Source organism: Lepidochelys kempii, chromosome 3, assembly GCF_965140285.1.
Source record: "Lepidochelys kempii isolate rLepKem1 chromosome 3, rLepKem1.hap1, whole genome shotgun sequence".
Lineage (NCBI taxonomy): Eukaryota > Metazoa > Chordata > Testudines > Cheloniidae > Lepidochelys > Lepidochelys kempii.
Window position 1 is genome coordinate 90,059,404 of NC_136382.1, and position 18,938 is coordinate 90,078,341.

The 18,938-nt window shown below is 41.2% G+C and overlaps 1 protein-coding gene across 2 annotated transcripts in view; it reads left to right on the plus strand.

Annotated features, from left to right (window-relative positions):
• The first annotated feature begins 313 nt into the window (after positions 1–313).
• The window catches only part of NT5DC1 (5'-nucleotidase domain containing 1), a 237,481-nt gene continuing 218,856 nt past the window's right edge, over positions 314–18,938 (plus strand). Inside the window, exons 1-6 of one of the 2 annotated variants that reach the window (XR_012158025.2) lie at positions 314–650; positions 4,362–4,453; positions 6,838–6,909; positions 10,414–10,520; positions 12,157–12,236; positions 17,595–17,676. Coding sequence is in view for 1 of the 2 variants with exons in the window: in XM_073337114.2 (XP_073193215.1) it covers positions 558–650; positions 4,362–4,453; positions 6,838–6,909; positions 10,414–10,520; positions 12,157–12,236; positions 17,595–17,676 (526 nt within the window). In the remaining variant the exon portion in view is untranslated. The remainder of the gene's footprint in view (positions 651–4,361; positions 4,454–6,837; positions 6,910–10,413; positions 10,521–12,156; positions 12,237–17,594; positions 17,677–18,938) is intronic. The other variant, XM_073337114.2, reaches the window with a different exon arrangement.

An 18,938-nucleotide genomic window follows, 5' to 3' on the forward strand; every position in this document is an offset into this window, starting at 1 on the left:
TAAGGAATGGTGTCCCTAGCCTCTGTTTGTCAGAGGGCGGAGATGGACGGCAGGAGAGAGATCACTTGATCATTTCGACAGGTTTCAGAGTAACAGCCGTGTTAGTCTGTGTTTGCAAAAAGAAAAGGAGGACTTGTGGCACCTTAGAGACTAACCAATTTATTTGAGCATGAGCTTTCCTGAGCTACAGCTCACTTCATCGGATGCATACCGTGGAAACTGCAGAAGACATTATTATTATCATCATTACCTGTTAGGTTCCCTCCCTCTGGGGCACCTGGCACTGGCCACTGTCAGAAGAGGGGATACTGGGCTGGATGGACCTTTGGCCTGACCCAGTATGGCCAGTCTTCTGAGCTTACCCGTCTGAGCGGCCGGCGGTCAGGGCCAGGGGCAGGTGAGCGCCACAGAGAAGACGAGGGGGCGGGGAAAGGCACAGCCAGCCCTGGGGCGGCCTGGCGGCAGCAGCGAGTGAGAGCAGCTGCCGCAGGAAGCGGCCGCCGCAGCGCCACTTTCCTTTCCCCCCGCCAGCGCCCGGAGCCGCCGCCGCCGCAGCCATGACCCGGCCCTTCTCCCTGGCCCAGTGTGACGCGCTCGGCTTCGATCTGGACCACACGCTGTGTCGCTACAACCTCCCCGAGAGCGCCCGGGTGAGTGGCGGGGGCCGGGCTCCAGCCCAGCGGCTTCCTCGCCTGCCAGACGTCGCTGGTCTGGCGGCTGCAAGCCCCGCGCCCGGGGGAGCCCTGGCGACTCTGCCAGGCCAACCCGGGCACTGCAGCGCTAGGCAGAGCCGTGGCCCGGCTCTCAGGAGCGCTCCGGGTTCGTGGCGGGGCTCTGACTTCCTCAGCGGGGTGTTACCCCGTCCCTCGCTGTGCTGCCGCGGCCGCCTGCTGCCCGCGCAAGCGGGAGCTGCTGGGTTTGGCTTCCCCCGGGAGCCCAGCCCCGCGTCCGCTGCAGCGGCGCGTTCAAAGAGGCGGAGGGTTGCTACTACGTCTCCCACTCCTCCTCCTGCCTCTGAGCAACGCCCCGGGGGAGAGAAGCGAGGCCCTGCCCATTCATTCTTGTGTAGGACTCTGAGCTGCCACCTTCAGCCCAGAGGTGGCTCCAGTCCAGAGCTACTTTCACAGAATCCTAGAAGATCAGGGTTGGAAGGGACCCCAGAAGGTCATCTAGTCCAACCCCCTGCTCGAAGCAGGACCAATTCCCAGTTAAATCATCCCAGCCAGGGCTTTGTCAAGCCTGACCTTAAAAACCTCTAAGGAAGGAGATTCTACCACCTCCCTAGGTATTTCGTGCAGGGGGTTCAGGAGGCCGTAGACATCCACTGTTAAATAGCCCTGCATTTTAAATTGTGACCAGCTAGGCAAAATTATACCATGATTTACCAGTACTTGAAGGAAGCAGGGGGCATTTTATCCCTGATAGGTTCTGAAAGCATAATAGTGACCCATCCATAGGCGGGATGTACTTTGCAATCTTGTTTAGATTAAGAGTAGCAGCCCTGTTAGTCTGTATCTGCAAAAAGAAAAGGAGGACTTGTGGCACCTTAGAGTCTAACAAATTTATTTGAACGAAATCTTATGCTCAAATAAATTTGTTAGACTCTAAGGTGCCAAAAGTACTCCTTTTCTTTTTGTTTAGATTAAATTTGCTATGTGTCGGTGTGCTATTATTTATATCATCTTGGAAGCTTAAAACAAAACAACCAATTTTGGGCCCTGCCCTGTTCTAATTCAGTGGAAATTTTTACCCAAGCAAAGTGAATGGAAACCTGGTCTACATTCAAAAGTTAGGTTGACCTGGCTGTGTTGTTCAGGGGAGTGAAAAATCCACACCCCAAGCGACGTAGTTATTTCAACTTAACCCCTGGTGTAGACAGTGCTAGGGTGACAGAAGAATTCTTACCATCTCTAGGGAAGATGGATTAACTACAGAACAGGAGAACCCCTCCCTCAGTAGAAAAGGAGTACTTGTGGCACCTTAGAGACTTGGTTAGTCTCTAAGGTGCCCCAAGTCCTCCTTTTCTTTTTGCGAATACAGACTAGCATGGCTGCTACTCTGAAACCTCCCATCAGTGTAAGTAGTGTCTACCTTGAAGTGCTAAAGCTGCAGCAGTTCAAGTGTAGACAAGCCCTCAGACAAAGGTTGGCTGTTTTTTGCCCTTATAGCTATAACGCTCTGAGGGCCTGATTTTTATAGGTGTTGAATGCAGTGTCTGCTCCTACTAAAGGAAGTGAGAGTTTAAGAGCTTAGTATCTTTGAAATTCAGACCTTTCATATTTTTTGATGACTTATCTGCTTATATACTGGTGAATTCTTAGGCGCTTAGCATATGAGCATGAGGCATCTTTCTGATTTTTAGCTTCAGAATCCGTTATGCTTGCTTACTGGAAGGGGTAGGTGGAAGGAATTATTTATTTTCATCTCTGTTTCACATTGCCTCAATTAACGCAGTTTTTTTGAGGGTGAATTATATGTGCTGGAAACACTCATTGTAAAATTTAGGCCTGGCCTACACTACAGAGTTAGGTTGATGTAGGGCAGCTTATGTCAATCTAATAATGTCAGTGTACACACTACAGCTTTGCTCCCATTGATGTAAGTGCCCTATTACGCCGACATAATAATTCCACCTCCATGAGAGGCGTAGGGCTTGTGTGAGTGTAGATAGGCTGATGCAGTGTTGAAACAGACATTGCAGGTTACTTATATCACCTGTTGGCTGTCATTCTTGTCAATTTCCTGGCTCCATGCTAGAGCCAGGAAATTGACAGGAAAGCCAGTCACAGATCAGGCTGTCATGTCAGGGCATGTGGAGGTTTCAGCTACAGCCCTGCTGCCCCCTGGCTTTCAGATCCCCGCTCCCAGCCAGGCTCCTGCTCGGGCTCCTAGCTCAGAGCCAGGCTGCCACTGTGGTCCTGGCTTTCCACTTGGAGCAGGACTGCTGCCCAGACTCCCTACATCTGGGCTCTTTACTCCCCGCAAGGAGCTCAGGTGTCTTCCATGCTCTGGCATGGAACCAAGAACCAGGGGGGCAGCCTGGCTTCTGGCAGGGAGCTGTGCATGGAGCTGAAAGCTCAGACTCTCAGACCTTACACTGTCCCCCTTAAATCAGTGGAAGTGTTCCTTATGAGGATGCACAGCACTGACAGAAGGCTAGTGTGGACATGAGCCACTGCAATAATTACTGTGATGGCTGTAAGTCGACCTAACATAGTTCGACTTCAGTTTGCCGTATAAACATTCTCCTAGTGTAGGATGCAAAAAGAAAAGGAGTACTTGTGGCACCTTAGAGACTAACAAATTATTTAAGGTACCGCAAGTACTCCTTTTCTTTTTGCCAATACAGACTAACATGGCTACTACTCTGAAACCTGTCATTAGTGTAGGATGGTCACCTCTTGGCTTCTAATATATGCCCACCCAGGTATCCTGGATGCTTTCCCCATGTTTTTCACCAATTCTTGTTTCTTCACTAAATACCAGGTGGTTGCAAGTTTACACTCTAGATGTGTTGCAAAGCTTGCATACGCCCTGTCCCCTTTTCTTTTCTTTCTTCCTTCCATCTATAATGTCTACATTGGTTCCTATTTCATCCACAAAATGTTGCAGGATAATTTTCAGTAATTAATATTTGTGATGACTCTGGCTGTTACTGGTATGTCAGCTATGATAGGTACAGTTCATTATGCTCCCATGATGAACAGCCATTTTTGGATTTTGGACCTGAAATTTGCAATGAAATATCAAAGTTTTCCATGGAGCAAAGACACTTTTTGCGAAAAAATTAATTTAATTGAAAACCCAATGTCTTTCGAAGAACAGTGTAGATGGCAACTTTTCAACAGCCCTATTTCCACTCTCAACAAGATTAGTCTGAACTAAATCTTTTCTGGCTCTAGGGAATGACTAGTTGACAGTTTTTTTTCATGTTACATATAACACAGATGTAGCATACAGCTTTCACTAACTGTTCTTTACAGAGATTCAACTTTGCAGTGTTTTGACTTTAATATACTTTTGCCAGACTAAAACTGTAAATACTTGCTGTGGAAGATCTATTGTTAGAATTTAATCTCTTGTACTTAGTAGAGCTTGATATAAAGCTTATTTACTTATTTCTGGAAATGTCACCGAAATGCAGAAATAATAATGAACAGTATTTTAAATGTTGCTGTGACTCATAATCACAATGATTTAGAAATTAATTAAAATTAACACTCAATGTGTACAGGGATAAGTTGTGCTCTTCTTATGTTAACTGCCCATTTTACTTATTGAGATACTTGTGTGGGTAGGGACAGTTTCTCTTACTTGATATAATAACGTTTTTTTTCTCTCATTATTTTTCTCATTTGTAGCTTATATATGATAGTTTTGCCCGCTACCTGGTAACCGAGAAGGGTTATGATAAAGAATTGCTGACTGTAACTCCAGAAAGCTGGGACTTTTGGTAAGTATTTTTAAAAATGTCTTACTTCCTTGAGGCCTCAGTTTTTATGGGGCTGAGAAAATAACTTGTCTTATTCCTAAATCATAGTTTAAAAAGTCAAATTATATTGAAACAACAGCCTTCCAAAATAATAAATAGTAGCGCTGGTTGAAATTTGCTTAATTTCAGGCTTTCAAAAAAGAAATTGTCAAAAAAATTTTTTTTTAATTAGAATTCTCTACTCTTGAAAATGTTGAGATTCTTCAACCAACTCTAATAAATATCTAGCCCAGTGGTTCCCAAACTTGTTCTGTCAATTGTGCAGGGAAAACCCCTGGTGGGACGGGACGGTTTGTTTACCTGCTGCGTCAGCAGGTTCGGCCGATAGCGGCTCCCGGTGGCTGCAGGTCGCTGCTCCAGGCCAATGGGAGCTGCTGGAAGCGGCATGGGCTGAGGGATGTGCTGGCCGCCACTTCCAGCAGCTCCCATTGGCCACTGGGAGCCGCGATCGGCTGAACCTGCGGACGGAGCAGGTAAACAAACCGGCTCAGCACACCAGGGGCTTTCCCTGCACAAGCGGCGGAACAAGTTTGGGAACCACTGCCCTAGCCCTTACATATAGATTTGCATTCATAGATCCCAAAGTATTTTACAAAGGTTGGTAAATATCATTATCCTCATTTTATGGTGGGCGGGGGGAACTGAACTGCACAGAGGTTAAGTGACTTTCTCAGAGTCTTGCAGGAAGTAAATTGGCGTCCTAGAACCCTGCACATGAGTTGTTTTGTCAATGTCATCACATGTGCATGTCATAAATTCCTTCCACTCTAATATTTTTCATTAGTGAACAGGCAAGATATTGACTTCTACAAAAACATTGGTCTCTGGGCACTAGATTTGCCATTTAAAACCCATTCCAGTTCCAAAGATAGATGAAGTATAATACGGATGCACATGTTCGTGAATCAAAACAATAGCTAATACAGTAGTTTTCATTTGAGGCCTAAAAGCCTTGATAGTGTTTTCAATGTGATTTTTAAAAATATAATCCTATTCCAGCTAAAATTCTGTTTGGTTTATTCATCTACAATATTGGCATTTGGAGTGAGAATCTATATCTGGAGTAGGTTTTTTTTCCCAGAAGTTGAGCAGAGGTCTCAATTTGACAGTTTGGCAACTTTTTAGATAAAAGCAAGTCCCAAGTTACTTTCATATACTGAAACATAGCAGTATGAATATACCAACAATGTGGATAAGAGAGGGCTGGGTGTGTTGGGCTCCCTATACACTGCTTGAAGAGTATATATTGAAATTATATTAATACCAGACTGGTACTTCTCATGCCTTACAGGTCATCTGAAGCATAAAGATATCTGGTAGAACCATATGCCTAGGTCTCTGTTATGTAATCTAATCTGTGCTGGCTGACCCCTGACCTTCATGGAGCCCCACTGAGGTCAATGGAGCTTTTTGTAGACACAGGGGCTGACCTCATGGATAGCCATCAGGACTGGGTCGTGTGTGTTTGCGTGTGTTACCTACGCATAGTGCTAACATACATTACATATTCAAGGCTCTGAACTCATTGCCTCCCTCACCTGGATCATTCTATCATCACTCTGGGTATCTGATAATAAAGTTGAAAATGTGACTGTGTTTGGTTTAAAAAAAATAATATGAGCCCATTTTGTTTGCTAAGCTCTAAAAATTCCAGGGTTCATGCTGTGTGACTGCAGTTAACTGTCCCTTCTCACTGGAATCATGGGTGGTGTTTTCCATTCCTTGCTTCTTTGAACAATGTAAATCGTTACTCAGTTTCTTGTCCTAATTATGTGAACCTCTATCCAAATGTGTCTGAAACGTTTCAGATAAAAGAGGTTGCGCTGTAGTTTCACCTTTATGTTGAACTACAGTAAAACAACAGTAATGTTTGGGTTGATAGGACTTCATTTGTCCAGTTTAGCTAGTAGTGAGCTCAAGTTACTACCGAATATTAATCAATTAGATGTTGTTTTTCTTTAATATTAAAAGCTGGCTAAAATGCACACAGCCTGCCTGTAGAAATGTAGGCCCTCATCCTCCAAACACTTATAATAAGTTGGTTCATGTGAGTAATAATCTCATTGAACTCATAGGAATCCTGGCCCCAGTGAAGTCAGTGGGAGTTTTGCTATTGATTTCAGTGTGGCTAGGATTTCACCTCATTGTTTACTTACATATATAAAGTTATTCACATATGGAAGTGTCTGGAAGATCAAGGCCTCTCTTTGTGTGGCAAAGTTGCATACTTGTTATAACTGTATATCATTTGGACAGTCTGATATGTGCTTCATTATCTCTCAGGTATAATTTCTTATCTAATTACTACTTTTCTTGTTTCGTCTTTTAAATAAAATGAATTTTAGCTGTAAAGGGTTGGCATTGGATCTGGAAGATGGAAACTTTTTTAAGCTTGCTGGAGATGGAACAATTTTGAGGTAATACTGATTAATTTTTATGGCTAGACAGATAAAAAAGATTGCATACTTTTTTTAAATGCCAGCATCTGATAATTGGGACAGTTATTAAATATTTAGAACACTAATCACCATATGTATTTATTTTTTACATTAGAAGCTAAAAGAAAAGGAGTACTTGTGGCACCTTAGAGACTAACCAATTTATTTGAGCATAAGCTTTCGTGAGCTACAGCTCACTTCATCGGATGCATACTGTGGAAAATACCTGAGAAAGGTTTTCTTTTGTTTTCTTTCTTTTGTAGTGATTTTGTAGCATTTTTTCATGATTTGTGTGTATAAAAACAAACATCTTCTGTATTTTCCACAGTATACATCCGATGAAGTGAGCTGTAGCTCACGAAAGCTTATGCTCAAATAAATTGGTTAGTCTCTAAGGTGCCACAAGTCCTCCTTTTCTTTTCGCAAATACAGACTAACACAGCTGTTACTCTGAAACCTGTCATTAGAAGCTAAGTGCAACATATGTAACTTTGTGCACAATCGGTTTTAAATGTATGTATGTAACTTTTTGGTGACCTATCCATTTTATAAATAATGGCACAATAAAAGTTGCTTTTAGTTGCTAGTTTGGAACATCTCTCTCTTTCGTAATAACTGCTTAATGCTTTTGCTACTGTACTCCTTCATGATTTTCATGCTGTGTTAGTTGATGCTGTCAGTAGAAATTGATGTACTACTTGCTTTTCCAGACAGAATCCTTAGAGTGGGTACAGTTATTGAAACTAATTTTGCTTCGTTCACGCAATGTGTCAAGCCACTGTATTCATAGGCCCTGATCCTGTACTTACCTTTATGCACTCGAAATATTGTCATTGACTTCAATAAGACTAATCACAGTATGCAAAGTTAAGTGCATGCTTATGTCTTTGCAGGACTGGAGTCTAAAAAACAGTAGCATTAGGTAGCTGGTGGACAAAGCCATTTGTCATTACTAGCTATACAAGACATAGGAAAGTTTGTAATTTGAGGTGGTAAAAAATGTTGCAAAACTCTACTGTTTTCCAAATTCAGAAACAAAGTGTCTTATATAATGTTAAGCTCTCTCTCTCTCTATACACACACACACACACACAGTAACAAAATGCAGATAATTCAAAGTTAACACAGATACTACAAGAACATAAAAACGGCCATACTGGGTCAGACCAATGGTCCACATTGCTCAGCATCCTGTCTTCTCACAGTGGCCAGATGCTTCAGAAGGAATCAATAGAATGATCAATTTTGTGATCCATCCACTGTCCTCCAGTCGCAGCTTCAGGCAGTTGGAGGTTTACGGACACCCAAAGCATGGAGTTGTGTCCCCGATCATCTTTGCTAATACCATTGATGGACCTATCCTCCATGAACTTCTCTAATTCTTTTTTGAACCCAGTTATATTTTTGGCCTTTACAATATCCTCTGGCAATGAATTCCACAGGTTGATTGTGTGTCGTGTGAAGTATTTCCTTTTGTTTGTTTTAAACCTGCTACCTAATGAATTTAATGACCCACCTAGTTCTTGTGTTATGTGAAGGGATAAATAACACTTCCCTATTCTCTTTCTCCATACCATTCATGATTGATTTATTCTTTGCTCCACTGTGCCTAAATAGTTCAGGGTCTGAGGTGTATGTTGTATGCTAAACAAGTGAAGGGAGGAATTTAATCAGTGATTTTAGCACAATATATAAAAGTCAAGACAAAGAAAATTTGTAAAAGACTGTCATATGTAGGGCCTTAGCAAATTCACGGCTGTGAAAAATGCATCACGGACCATGAAATCTGGTCTCCACACAAAAGCTGGTCTTCTATGTACTTTTACCCTATACCATACAGATTTCACAGGGAAGACCAGCATTTTTGAAACTGGTTGTCCCAAGTCAAAAGGGGATTGTGGGGGGGAAGGGGGAGGAGAGGGGAGTTTGTAAGGTTTTTGTAGGGGGTCATGGAACTGCTACTGTTACTTCTGCACTACCTTCAGAGCTGGGTGGTTGGAGAGCAGCGGCTTCTGGCCAGGCGCCCAGCTCTGAAGGCAGCACTGCCAGCAACAGTGCAGAAGTAAGGGTGGCAATACCATACCATGCCACCCTTACTTCTGTGCTGCTGCCTTCAGATCTGGCTAGCCAGAGAGTGGCAGCTGCTGGCCAAGGGCCCAGCTCTGAAGGCAGCCACGCAGAAGCAAGGGTAGTAACATCATACCATGCCATCCTTACTTCTGCGCTGCTGCTGAAGGTTATGCTGTCTTCAGAGCTGGACACCTGCCTAGCAGTCGCCACTCTCTGGCCATCCAGTTCTGAGGGCAGTGCCGCCGCCAGCTGCAGAGCCGAAGTAAGGGTGGCAATACCACAACCCTCCTACAATAACCTTGCAATCCTCCACGCCCCTTTTGGGTCAGGACCGCTACAGTTACAACACCTTGAAATTTCAGATTTAAATATGTGAAATCATGGAATTTATGATTTTTAAAATCCTATGACCATGAAATTGACCAAAATGGACCGTGAATTTGTTAGGGCCCTAGTTATATGGGAGCATGACTCTTCTGGCACTATGGAAGGAGATGCTAGGAAAGACAGTGGCGTGTTTGAGATCACAACAAAGAGAAGTGATTTTTCTGAATGTACCTTAGCCTCTCATGGGGAAAAATTGAGGTTTTTCATAAGCTAACTAATCAGGACAAACCTTTTACGTACAACTGATGAGGATCAGAAGCTGACTGTAAAAGAAGCAGTGCTCCTATAATGAACTCTACGTGGATATAGGGACCTTTCTGCGCTTAGCTCATCATGGATTAGAGTCCACAATGGCTAATCACACAATACTGTCCAGAAAAAAATGCTGACATGCTGCAGAAGGAAGAAATTACATATTTTCCCCCAGATATGTTAATTGGGCACAAAACATGGATTCTTTCCACTCCTGAAAATAATGTGACTGGATCTATTATAGAAGATATCCATATATGTTTGAAATTAATATAAAAGATGGTCCTTTTGACCAAGGGCCTACGGGAGTGTTCAGTGCGCTTTTTCCTTACAAGGGAAAGACTAGTGGTTATGATCTCAGTTTGGAGGGGCATACTACTTGCTGCAAAAGATACTGATGTTAATGGCAGAAAAATACAAATTTTCCCAGATCTTATTCCTTTTAGTCAGACCAGAGGAAAATCCCATTTGTATCATTAAAGAAAATGTCCTTAGATGAAAGAGTAGATTTGGTGATCTTATTTTCAGCAAGGCACTATTGGTTTATCAGAGAAATTCTGTATCTTCTGGGTTATGAGAGAATCAAGACTGATATTTGAGAGAGACCTCTCCCTTTTCCCCAAGAACGGATTACTGAGTGGCCAGGAAATGGTAGATGGAGCAATCACATGGCCTAGCTCAGTATTTGATTATTTATTACACACTTATGTGCACTGTAGAAAATTTGAATGATTTTAAATATTTTTAACCTTTTTCACACTATGCATCAATTAGGGCAAGCCACGGTACGAAGAGTATGACTCCTGAAGAGATCTTGGAGATTTATGGCAGGAGGGAATGGAAACACTTTAAAACATTCAGTGGAATGGTTTCCCGCTCAGGTAAATATAAATAATTTGTTTACCTTAGACTTCATGAACTTAGAAACTGTTTTGGGTACTGCAATACTTGCTGCTGTTATGTAGTTTTTCCTTTAAACACTTAAAATGTTTTTAAATTAGGAAAATGTATGGGACTGGGTGTCTTGGGGATTGCTAAAAAGATATGTAGTTTTTCACCTTTAATTCTCAGGTTCATACTGAGTCCACATCAGCAATGAACAGAAGTTGTTAAGATTGACTGCTGTTTGCTGCATGTAAAACAAGTTGGTGGTCTTAGTCTAGTTTTGGTTGTAAAGCTTTCCTTTGGGATGGGTAGGTATTCCTTGGAGAATAGGGTGACCAGATGTCCCGATTTTATAGTGACAGTCCCGATTTTTGGGGCTTTTTCTGATATAGGCACCTGTTCCACCCCACCCCCCCATCCCGATTTTTCACACTTGCTATCTGGTCACCCTACTGGAGAAATACACTGAGACCACCATCTTGATTATTAAAGGCAAACAGTCTGCAGATCATTACAAGTTTTGCTTATTGCTGACTCGCTACTCTGGACTCTCTGTCATTGACAGCCAAAAATGAATAAATGTGAAGGACTGAATGGACCTAGAGACTGAACTACTCTCTCCTCTGTTGGGGGATGCATTTTTTCCATTTCAGGAGGGAAACTTGCATCTCTACCCTTATCTATTCAGTGGATAAATAAGGGACTTCGGCCTTTACAGTTGTCTATAACGTACACAGAGGTTTGATGGTAGGCTACATTTTTTATTAACTAAAACAAAATAAACTTGGCCTCTTTTGGGAGCACTGATTTCACACAAAATATATAAGGATTTAAAAATGCTTAAGTCAATAAAATATAAGGTTTCCAGGATGAAGGTCATTATCTTATCCATAGCTTTACTCTTGGGTACTTCCATTGAAGTATACAGATAACTACCCAACATGGGTGGTTATGTCTTATATGTCTGTAGGAGTAGAGACCAGCTCCTCTACAAGGCACAGCATGGAACTCTTGGCCCCAAAAATGGGATTTTGCTGTCTATAAGCCACATTTACGCCTTGCATATTCTGGGCTGCTCTGGGGGCTGGAGAGGCCCCCAGTATACTTAGACCCAGATGCCTGTCTGAGTTACAGCAGGCTGGCCTATAGGTCACAGTGCTGCCTAAAATATCCAAAGCTCTGTGGCCCATAGTCTTGCCCCTAACGTGTCCCTACACCAGGACTTGTGAGGATGTTCACAAAAGGCAGCCTTGTCACTGTCTTCCTAAGTTCTGCACTGTGGGAATCTTCCCCCAGCAGGTCTCATCAATATTTTTTGAACCCCGTTACAAGACTCTGGCCCTTTCTGCCTGAGCTGGTGAGGATCTCATCCAGAGGCTTAATGTTTATTTTTAAAATGTCAGTAATTTACTACTGAGTAGCAATTTTCTATTACCAATAGAATTATGGCCAGAAAAAGAAAAAGAGTCGCACAAAATATGTAACATGATAGTAGATTTGCCAATGTTCAATATCTAATCCCAGTAAAAACACAATGGGAACTTTAAAATTAACCATTTAAACACACACTTTTTTCCCAATTAAAATATACACCATAGTTTAAAACAACTTTTCTTTTTCTTTCCTTTGCAGCTAAATATTATTACTATGATAATTATTTTGACCTGCCAGGAGCCCTTCTTTGTGCAAGGATTGTGGATTGTTTAGATAAGGTAAGAGCTACATAATTTCAAGCTCAATTAATAGAAGAAAAAAATATTGCAACTTGTTTTATTCTTTTCCTTTCTCTGCTCATCTCTCTCTCTCCTCCCTAAGCACACAAAGTACCATATGGAGTAATTAATTGTCTTGACACTTATCCTAAAAAGTGAAATATAAATTGGGTTGGAGCTTTGCATTCCAATTCTACAGTGTGTATATATATATATATAGGTCTTCTACTAAAACAATCAGGATAAATGGTAAAAAGAAAAGGAGTACTTGTGGCACCTTAGAGACTAACCAATTTATTTGAGCATAAGCTTTCGTGAGCTACAGCTCACTTCATCGGATGCTGTAGCTCACGAAAGCTTATGCTCAAATAAATTGGTTAGTCTCTAAGGTGCCACAAGTACTCCTTTTCTTTTTGCAAATACAGACTAACACGGCTGCTACTCTGAAACCTGTCAGGATAAATGGTGTGGTCACAATATACACTGTCTCCACCAGAGGGCACAAATAGCTAGCATAAGAATAGTTAAGTGCTTGTCTGCCTTAGTCTTAGAATGGTATTCTTAAAAACTAATTGGAAATTGAAATATGATATAGTGTAACTCTTACAAGTGACTTGTTAATGCAGGTAGAAAGTTAAGTGAGTTCAGAAGGTTAAATCTTCAAATTGAAAACTTTCAATACACATTCACTCTACATGCTACAGATATGTGTATAACTAGGAATACACTTCTAGAGGTGGAATCCTTTTTGAAGTTTTCAGGTGCTAAACATAACCACTGGTTAAATTTTATATGCCAATATCTCTACTGCAGTCACATGAATATCTAGAGCTTTTTTGCTCAGACGAGTATAAGACAGTATATCTTAAATTCTTTGGGAAGGTAATGCTCTCAGATTTCATTTTCATTGATGAGCGCATGGAGGTTGAAACTTATAGATTTTTTTGTTTTAATAAAGGACAGATCCTTTCAACAGTAGAGTACTGTGGTATCCCTCTATTGCTATAGTTTAAGTCTCTGTGCTGGTTAATGACACTGCAATACTTAATCTCTTCTAAGCTTTAGCTCTGTTTAAAGGAAGAGTACTTATTATCAGACTGTCTATCATAGTATCTGAGTGCCTTACAATCTTTGATGTATTTAGCCTCACAACATCTGTGTTAAGTAGGGAAGTACTGAAGCACAGAGAATAAATGAAAAGGAGTACTTGTGGCACCTTAGAGACTAACCAATTTATTTGAGCATGAGCTTTCGTGAGCTACAGCTCACTTCATCGGATGCATACTGTGGAAACTGCAGAAGACATTATATACACAGAGACCATGAAACAATACCTCCTCCCACCCCACTCTCCTGCTGGTAATAGCTTATCTAAAGTGATCATCAAGTTGGGCCATTTCCAGCACAAATCCAGGTTTTCTCACCCTCCGTCCCCCCCCACACAAACTCACTCTCCTGCTGGTAATAGCCCATCCAAAGTGACCACTCTCTTTAAAATGTGTATGATAATCAAGGTGGGCCATTTCCAGCACAAATCCAGGTTTTCTCACCCCCCCACCCCCCTCCAAAAACCACACACACAAACTCGCTCTCCTGCTGGTGATAGCTTATCCAAGGTGACCACTCTCCTCACAATGTGTATGAAAATCAAGGTGGGCCATTTCCAGCACAAATCCAGGTTTTCTCACCCCCCGCCCCCCTCCAAAAACCACACCCACAAACTCGCTCTCCTGCTGGTAATAGCTCATCCAAAGTGACCACTCTCCCTACAGTGTGCATGATAATCAAGGTGGGCCATTTCCAGCATAAATCCAAGTTTAACCAGAACGTCGGGGGGGGGGGGGGGGGGGAGAAAAAAAACAAGGGGAAATAGGCTACCTTGCATAATGACTTAGCCACTCCCAGTCTCTATTTAAGCCTAAATTAATGGTATCCAATTTGCAAATGAATTCCAATTCAGCAGCTTTTCACTGGAGTCTGGATTTGAAGTTTTTTTGTTGTAAGATAGCGACCTTCATGTCTGTGATTGCGTGACCTATTACCAGCAGGAGAGTGAGTTTGTGAGTGGGGGGACGGAGGGTGAGAAAACCTGGATTTGTGCTGGAAATGGCCCAACTTGATGATCACTTTAGATAAGCTATTACCAGCAGGAGAGTGGGGTGGGAGGAGGTATTGTTTCATGGTCTCTGTGTATATAATGTCTTTTGCAGTTTCCACAGTATGCATCCGATGAAGTGAGCTGTAGCTCACGAAAGCTCATGCTCAAATAAATTGGTGCCACAAGTACTCCTTTTCTTTTTGCGAATACAGACTAACACGGCTGTTACTCTGAAACCAGAGAATAAATGACTTGCCCTAGGTCACACAGGCAAGCTGTGGCAGACCAGGTAATTGAACCCAGATTTTGCAAGTCCCAGTCTAGTGCCCTAACTTTTGGATCATTCTTCCTCTCACTGTATCTGTTCACTGTATTCCAGGGAACCTGCTATGTATAATTGAATTGGTGGTGATTATTTAGAATTTGAAATTATGTTACGTGGCTACTGGATCATGTTTTCATATTCTATATCTTTATTGGGTCAACTTGCTGAAAAAGTCAATAAAATTCAAGTTCAAAAACGACGGCGCCGAAACTTTCCAATCTCTGGAATACAAAGCCAGTGTACGATAATGAACACTCTACAGCAGCACTGCTCAGCTGCTGGTATACGACTTGGAAGTGATGCATGAAGGATACCCTCATAGCTATCAAAGCAAAAAAAAAAGAAATAAAATAAAAAATCCTTCATCCCCCAAGACCCAGAAGCAGACCGTATATAGGGCCCTTATGCAAATCCATATTTGGAGTAGTAGACATTAAGTTAGTATTAGCCACAGTATTGATTTTTGTAGCTCTATACAGCCCTGTAGCATTAATGAATGGGTCTTTATTCCTGTCTGAATACAAATTTGGGGTGGGGGTAAAGATCTCAAAGGCAGTCCCATGAAATCATAAAAAGAAAAGGAGTACTTGTGGCACCTTAGAGACTAACCAATTTATTTGAGCATGAGCTTTCGTGAGCTACAGCTCACTTCATCGGATGCATACCGTGGAAACTGCAGCAGACTTTATATACACACAGAGAATATGAAACAATACCTCCTCCCACCCCACTGTCCTGCTGGTAATAGCTTATCTAAAGTGATCATCAGGTTGGGCCATTTCCAGCACAAATCCAGGTTTTGGAAATGGCCCAACCTGATGATCACTTTAGATAAGCTATTACCATCAGGACAGTGGGGTGGGAGGAGGTATTGTTTCATATTCTCTGTATGTATATAAAGTCTGCTGCAGTTTCCACGGTATGCATCCGATGAAGTGAGCTGTAGCTCACGAAAGCTCATGCTCAAATAAATTGGTTAGTCTCTAAGGTGCCACAAGTACTCCTTTTCTTTTTGCGAATACAGACTAACACGGCTGTTACTCTGAAACCCATGAAATCATGTTAACCATTACACCAAAAGCCGTGCTAACAAGCGTATTGAGAGGTTCCAACACTGCTACAACAATTCATTTTTATAATACAGCAACATTACATATCAAACATTAAGCTTTATTGGCTAGCTTAAAGAAATAAAACTATTTCAGACTATAATGCATGCATACTACTGCCGTTTACCTTCTGTGACTGGTCATTATGAGCATGGGAACACCTTTACTCTGTGGTGTGTACTGATTGCTTGTTTGATTTTTGGGTGTATTTCAAGGGACTAATTACAATCTGTTCTGGGATTCAGGTATTTGGGAAATTGCTTCTCTCCATATATCCTAACATGGCAATTGAGATCAGCAGAGACACTTCTGCTGTCAGTTCCTAGATAGATCCTTCTAGGAATGATGAGAATGTGTGTTTTTTATAGAAGGTTCCTATCTGTAGAAATGCTTTCCTGGGTCTTTTTGCCAGAGCCAGGGTTTAACAGGCTTCCAAGTGTGATGTAAAGCATTTCTGCTAAGCCCGGCTTTTGGCTTTTATCTGGCATTGGGGAGGAGTTATTGGCAAGATCACTAAGTCCTAGTAGTTGTTTTTGCCAGTTTTAAGGGCAGAATGTGGGCACCATAAATACGTTAAAAATGCCATAAAAATGACTATATAGGTAAATAATATCAACTTACCAGTTTAAAAACAAAATCTACATCCTCAGGAACTGAATTTCATATATCAGTAATCCAATATATTATCCGCGGTTGTTGTTCTAAGTACTTATATGGCCCTCTTCACCATAATGTTTCTGAGCGCTGCATAAAGGCTGTGTCTACACTACTGACCTTACAGTGGCACAGCTGTACTGCTGCAGCTGCTCCGCTGTAAAGTCTCCTGTGTAACCACTCTATGCTGGTGGGAGAGAGCTCTCCTGTTGGCATTATATACCCAATGAGCAGTGGTAGCTGTGTTGGCAGGAGAGCATCTCCCACCAACATAGTGCTGTCCACACTGGTGCTTCTGTCAGTGAAACTTCTGTCAGTCGGGGGTGTTTTTTTTCACACCCCTGACTGACAAAAATTTTATCGAGATAAGTGCTAGTGTAGACAAAGCCAAACATTTAATTTTTTTTTCCTCCCAGTATCCTTGTAAGGAAGGGAAGCATCTTCTGGTGACAGACTGGGAACAGATGCCTTGAGAGATAAAGGCCCAGATTTTTAAAGGTATTTAGCCATTGCACTGCTCAGCGTTGCAATGCTTAACAGACCTAGGAACCTAAATTTCATTGACTTTCACTGACTCCTAAGTGCCTAAGTCATGTTTGAAAATATGACTCAGGCTCGTGAAGGCAAGCCTACACTTAAAATGCTGAATAGGTGCAGCTGCACTGATATAGCACTTTAATGAAAATGCTGTAAACCGATGGGAGAGAGCTCTCCTGTTGGCTACTTAATCCACCTTCCCAAGAGGGGGTAGCTGTGTCAGCTCCCACTGACATAGCGCTGTCTACATCGGGGTGTTAGGTCAGTGTAACTATGTTGCTGAGGTGTGTGGATTTTTCACCCCCCCGCGCGATGTAGTGTTACCGATTTATAGGTCTGTAGTACAGACCACACCTAAGTCAGAAAGGTGTGGCAGTGCTGAGCAATGCCTAAAATACCTTTAAAAATCTGGACCTGAGTGACTTGTCTAAGATGGCACACAGTCTGTAGCAGAGCCAGCTGCTGAACCTTGATCTCTTGAGTCCCAGGCCGTAACACTTTGCTTTCAAATAATCGTTGTTATTTATTAATGACGTTCACTTTATTTGCGCATGTAAAAATTGATACCTGACATGCTCACGGGTGTGTGTGTGTGTGTGTTTATTTATTTGTTTATTTATTTATTACTCTTACAGCATGACAGACAGACAAAATACGACTTTTGGAAGGATGTGATTGCTGCTATACAGCATAACTATAAAACCTCAGCTTTTAAAGGTAGGCAAGTTAATTCAAGACATGCTTACTACAGTAGGCTGAAAATATATGTAGGCTTGGCAGAAATCAATGTTTGTTTTTGTTAATAATTTCACCAGATAATATCAATGTTTATTTTTAACATTTTTTCTTAAAATTTTGATTGACCTAAATTTTCACAATTGTGCAGAATTGTGGGTTTTAAGCATTTTTATTCATATCTGTTTAAATTTTCATAGTTGCAGGAAATTATGGGGAATCAGACAATAATTATTTAATGACAGTAGATGTTGAGTTAAAGTTAAAACTTTATAACCATTACATCACAAATTGTCAACATCACATGGAAAAATATACAAAGTAAATATTCTTAATTAGTCTCTAAATTCTCAAGCAGCATTTTACTTACTTTGCCTATCTATACATTTTGATTTTCATCGATGGAAATATTTTTTCATAGGTTTGTGTTTGTATGGGAAATCGATGTTTCCTGATATTTACCAATAAAAATCTAATCTGTCCAAGCCTATTTATATATTTACTGAAGCAGAAACTTCTACATTTGCTTTGTTACTAAAATTGGTCATCATTAGAATTAAAAATGTACTCTGTGCATGTTAACCATATCAGTGTAACTCTGGACACTCTACCTGCCTTCAGTTTAAGCATTTTGATGGATTTCATAACACTTTTCGGGTGCTACCTTACTGAATTACTGTGACTTAAAAGAAGAAAACAGTTGACTCTTTCTCAAGATTGGAGGAGTAGGGGTGAAAGGTAGAATGAAATACTGTAATTTATGCATGCACATTGTGTACAAATATGATCCTGCATTAACTATTATTTTTAGTAAGACCAAAAAAAAAAAAGACAAAATATTATGGGAGTATTTAGCAAATCAAGTTGTGTCATTGACTGAACACTGAACATTCCTACCCCTCTAATTTTGCCTAGAATTACTTGTACGATGATGCTGTTTCTCTGAAACATTATTCTGTGACCTCCTTTTTTAAATAAGAGGTTGAGATGATGGTTTTTATTATTAATTACAAACACTATAACACCGTGGTTCATATTTATTGGAATTGCAAGGTATGTGGTTCCATAGTATAGACAGTTTGATTTGTGAAATGAGGTAGATAACGTTTTTCTACTGACTTTCTATTAATGTGTGTGACTATATCTGCTAAGAATACATTTCTTGAGTCTCTTGAATGGGTACATACATTTAACTGAAAATATTTTGGTTTAATGTAACTTTTTTAAGGATTGCATAAAATTAA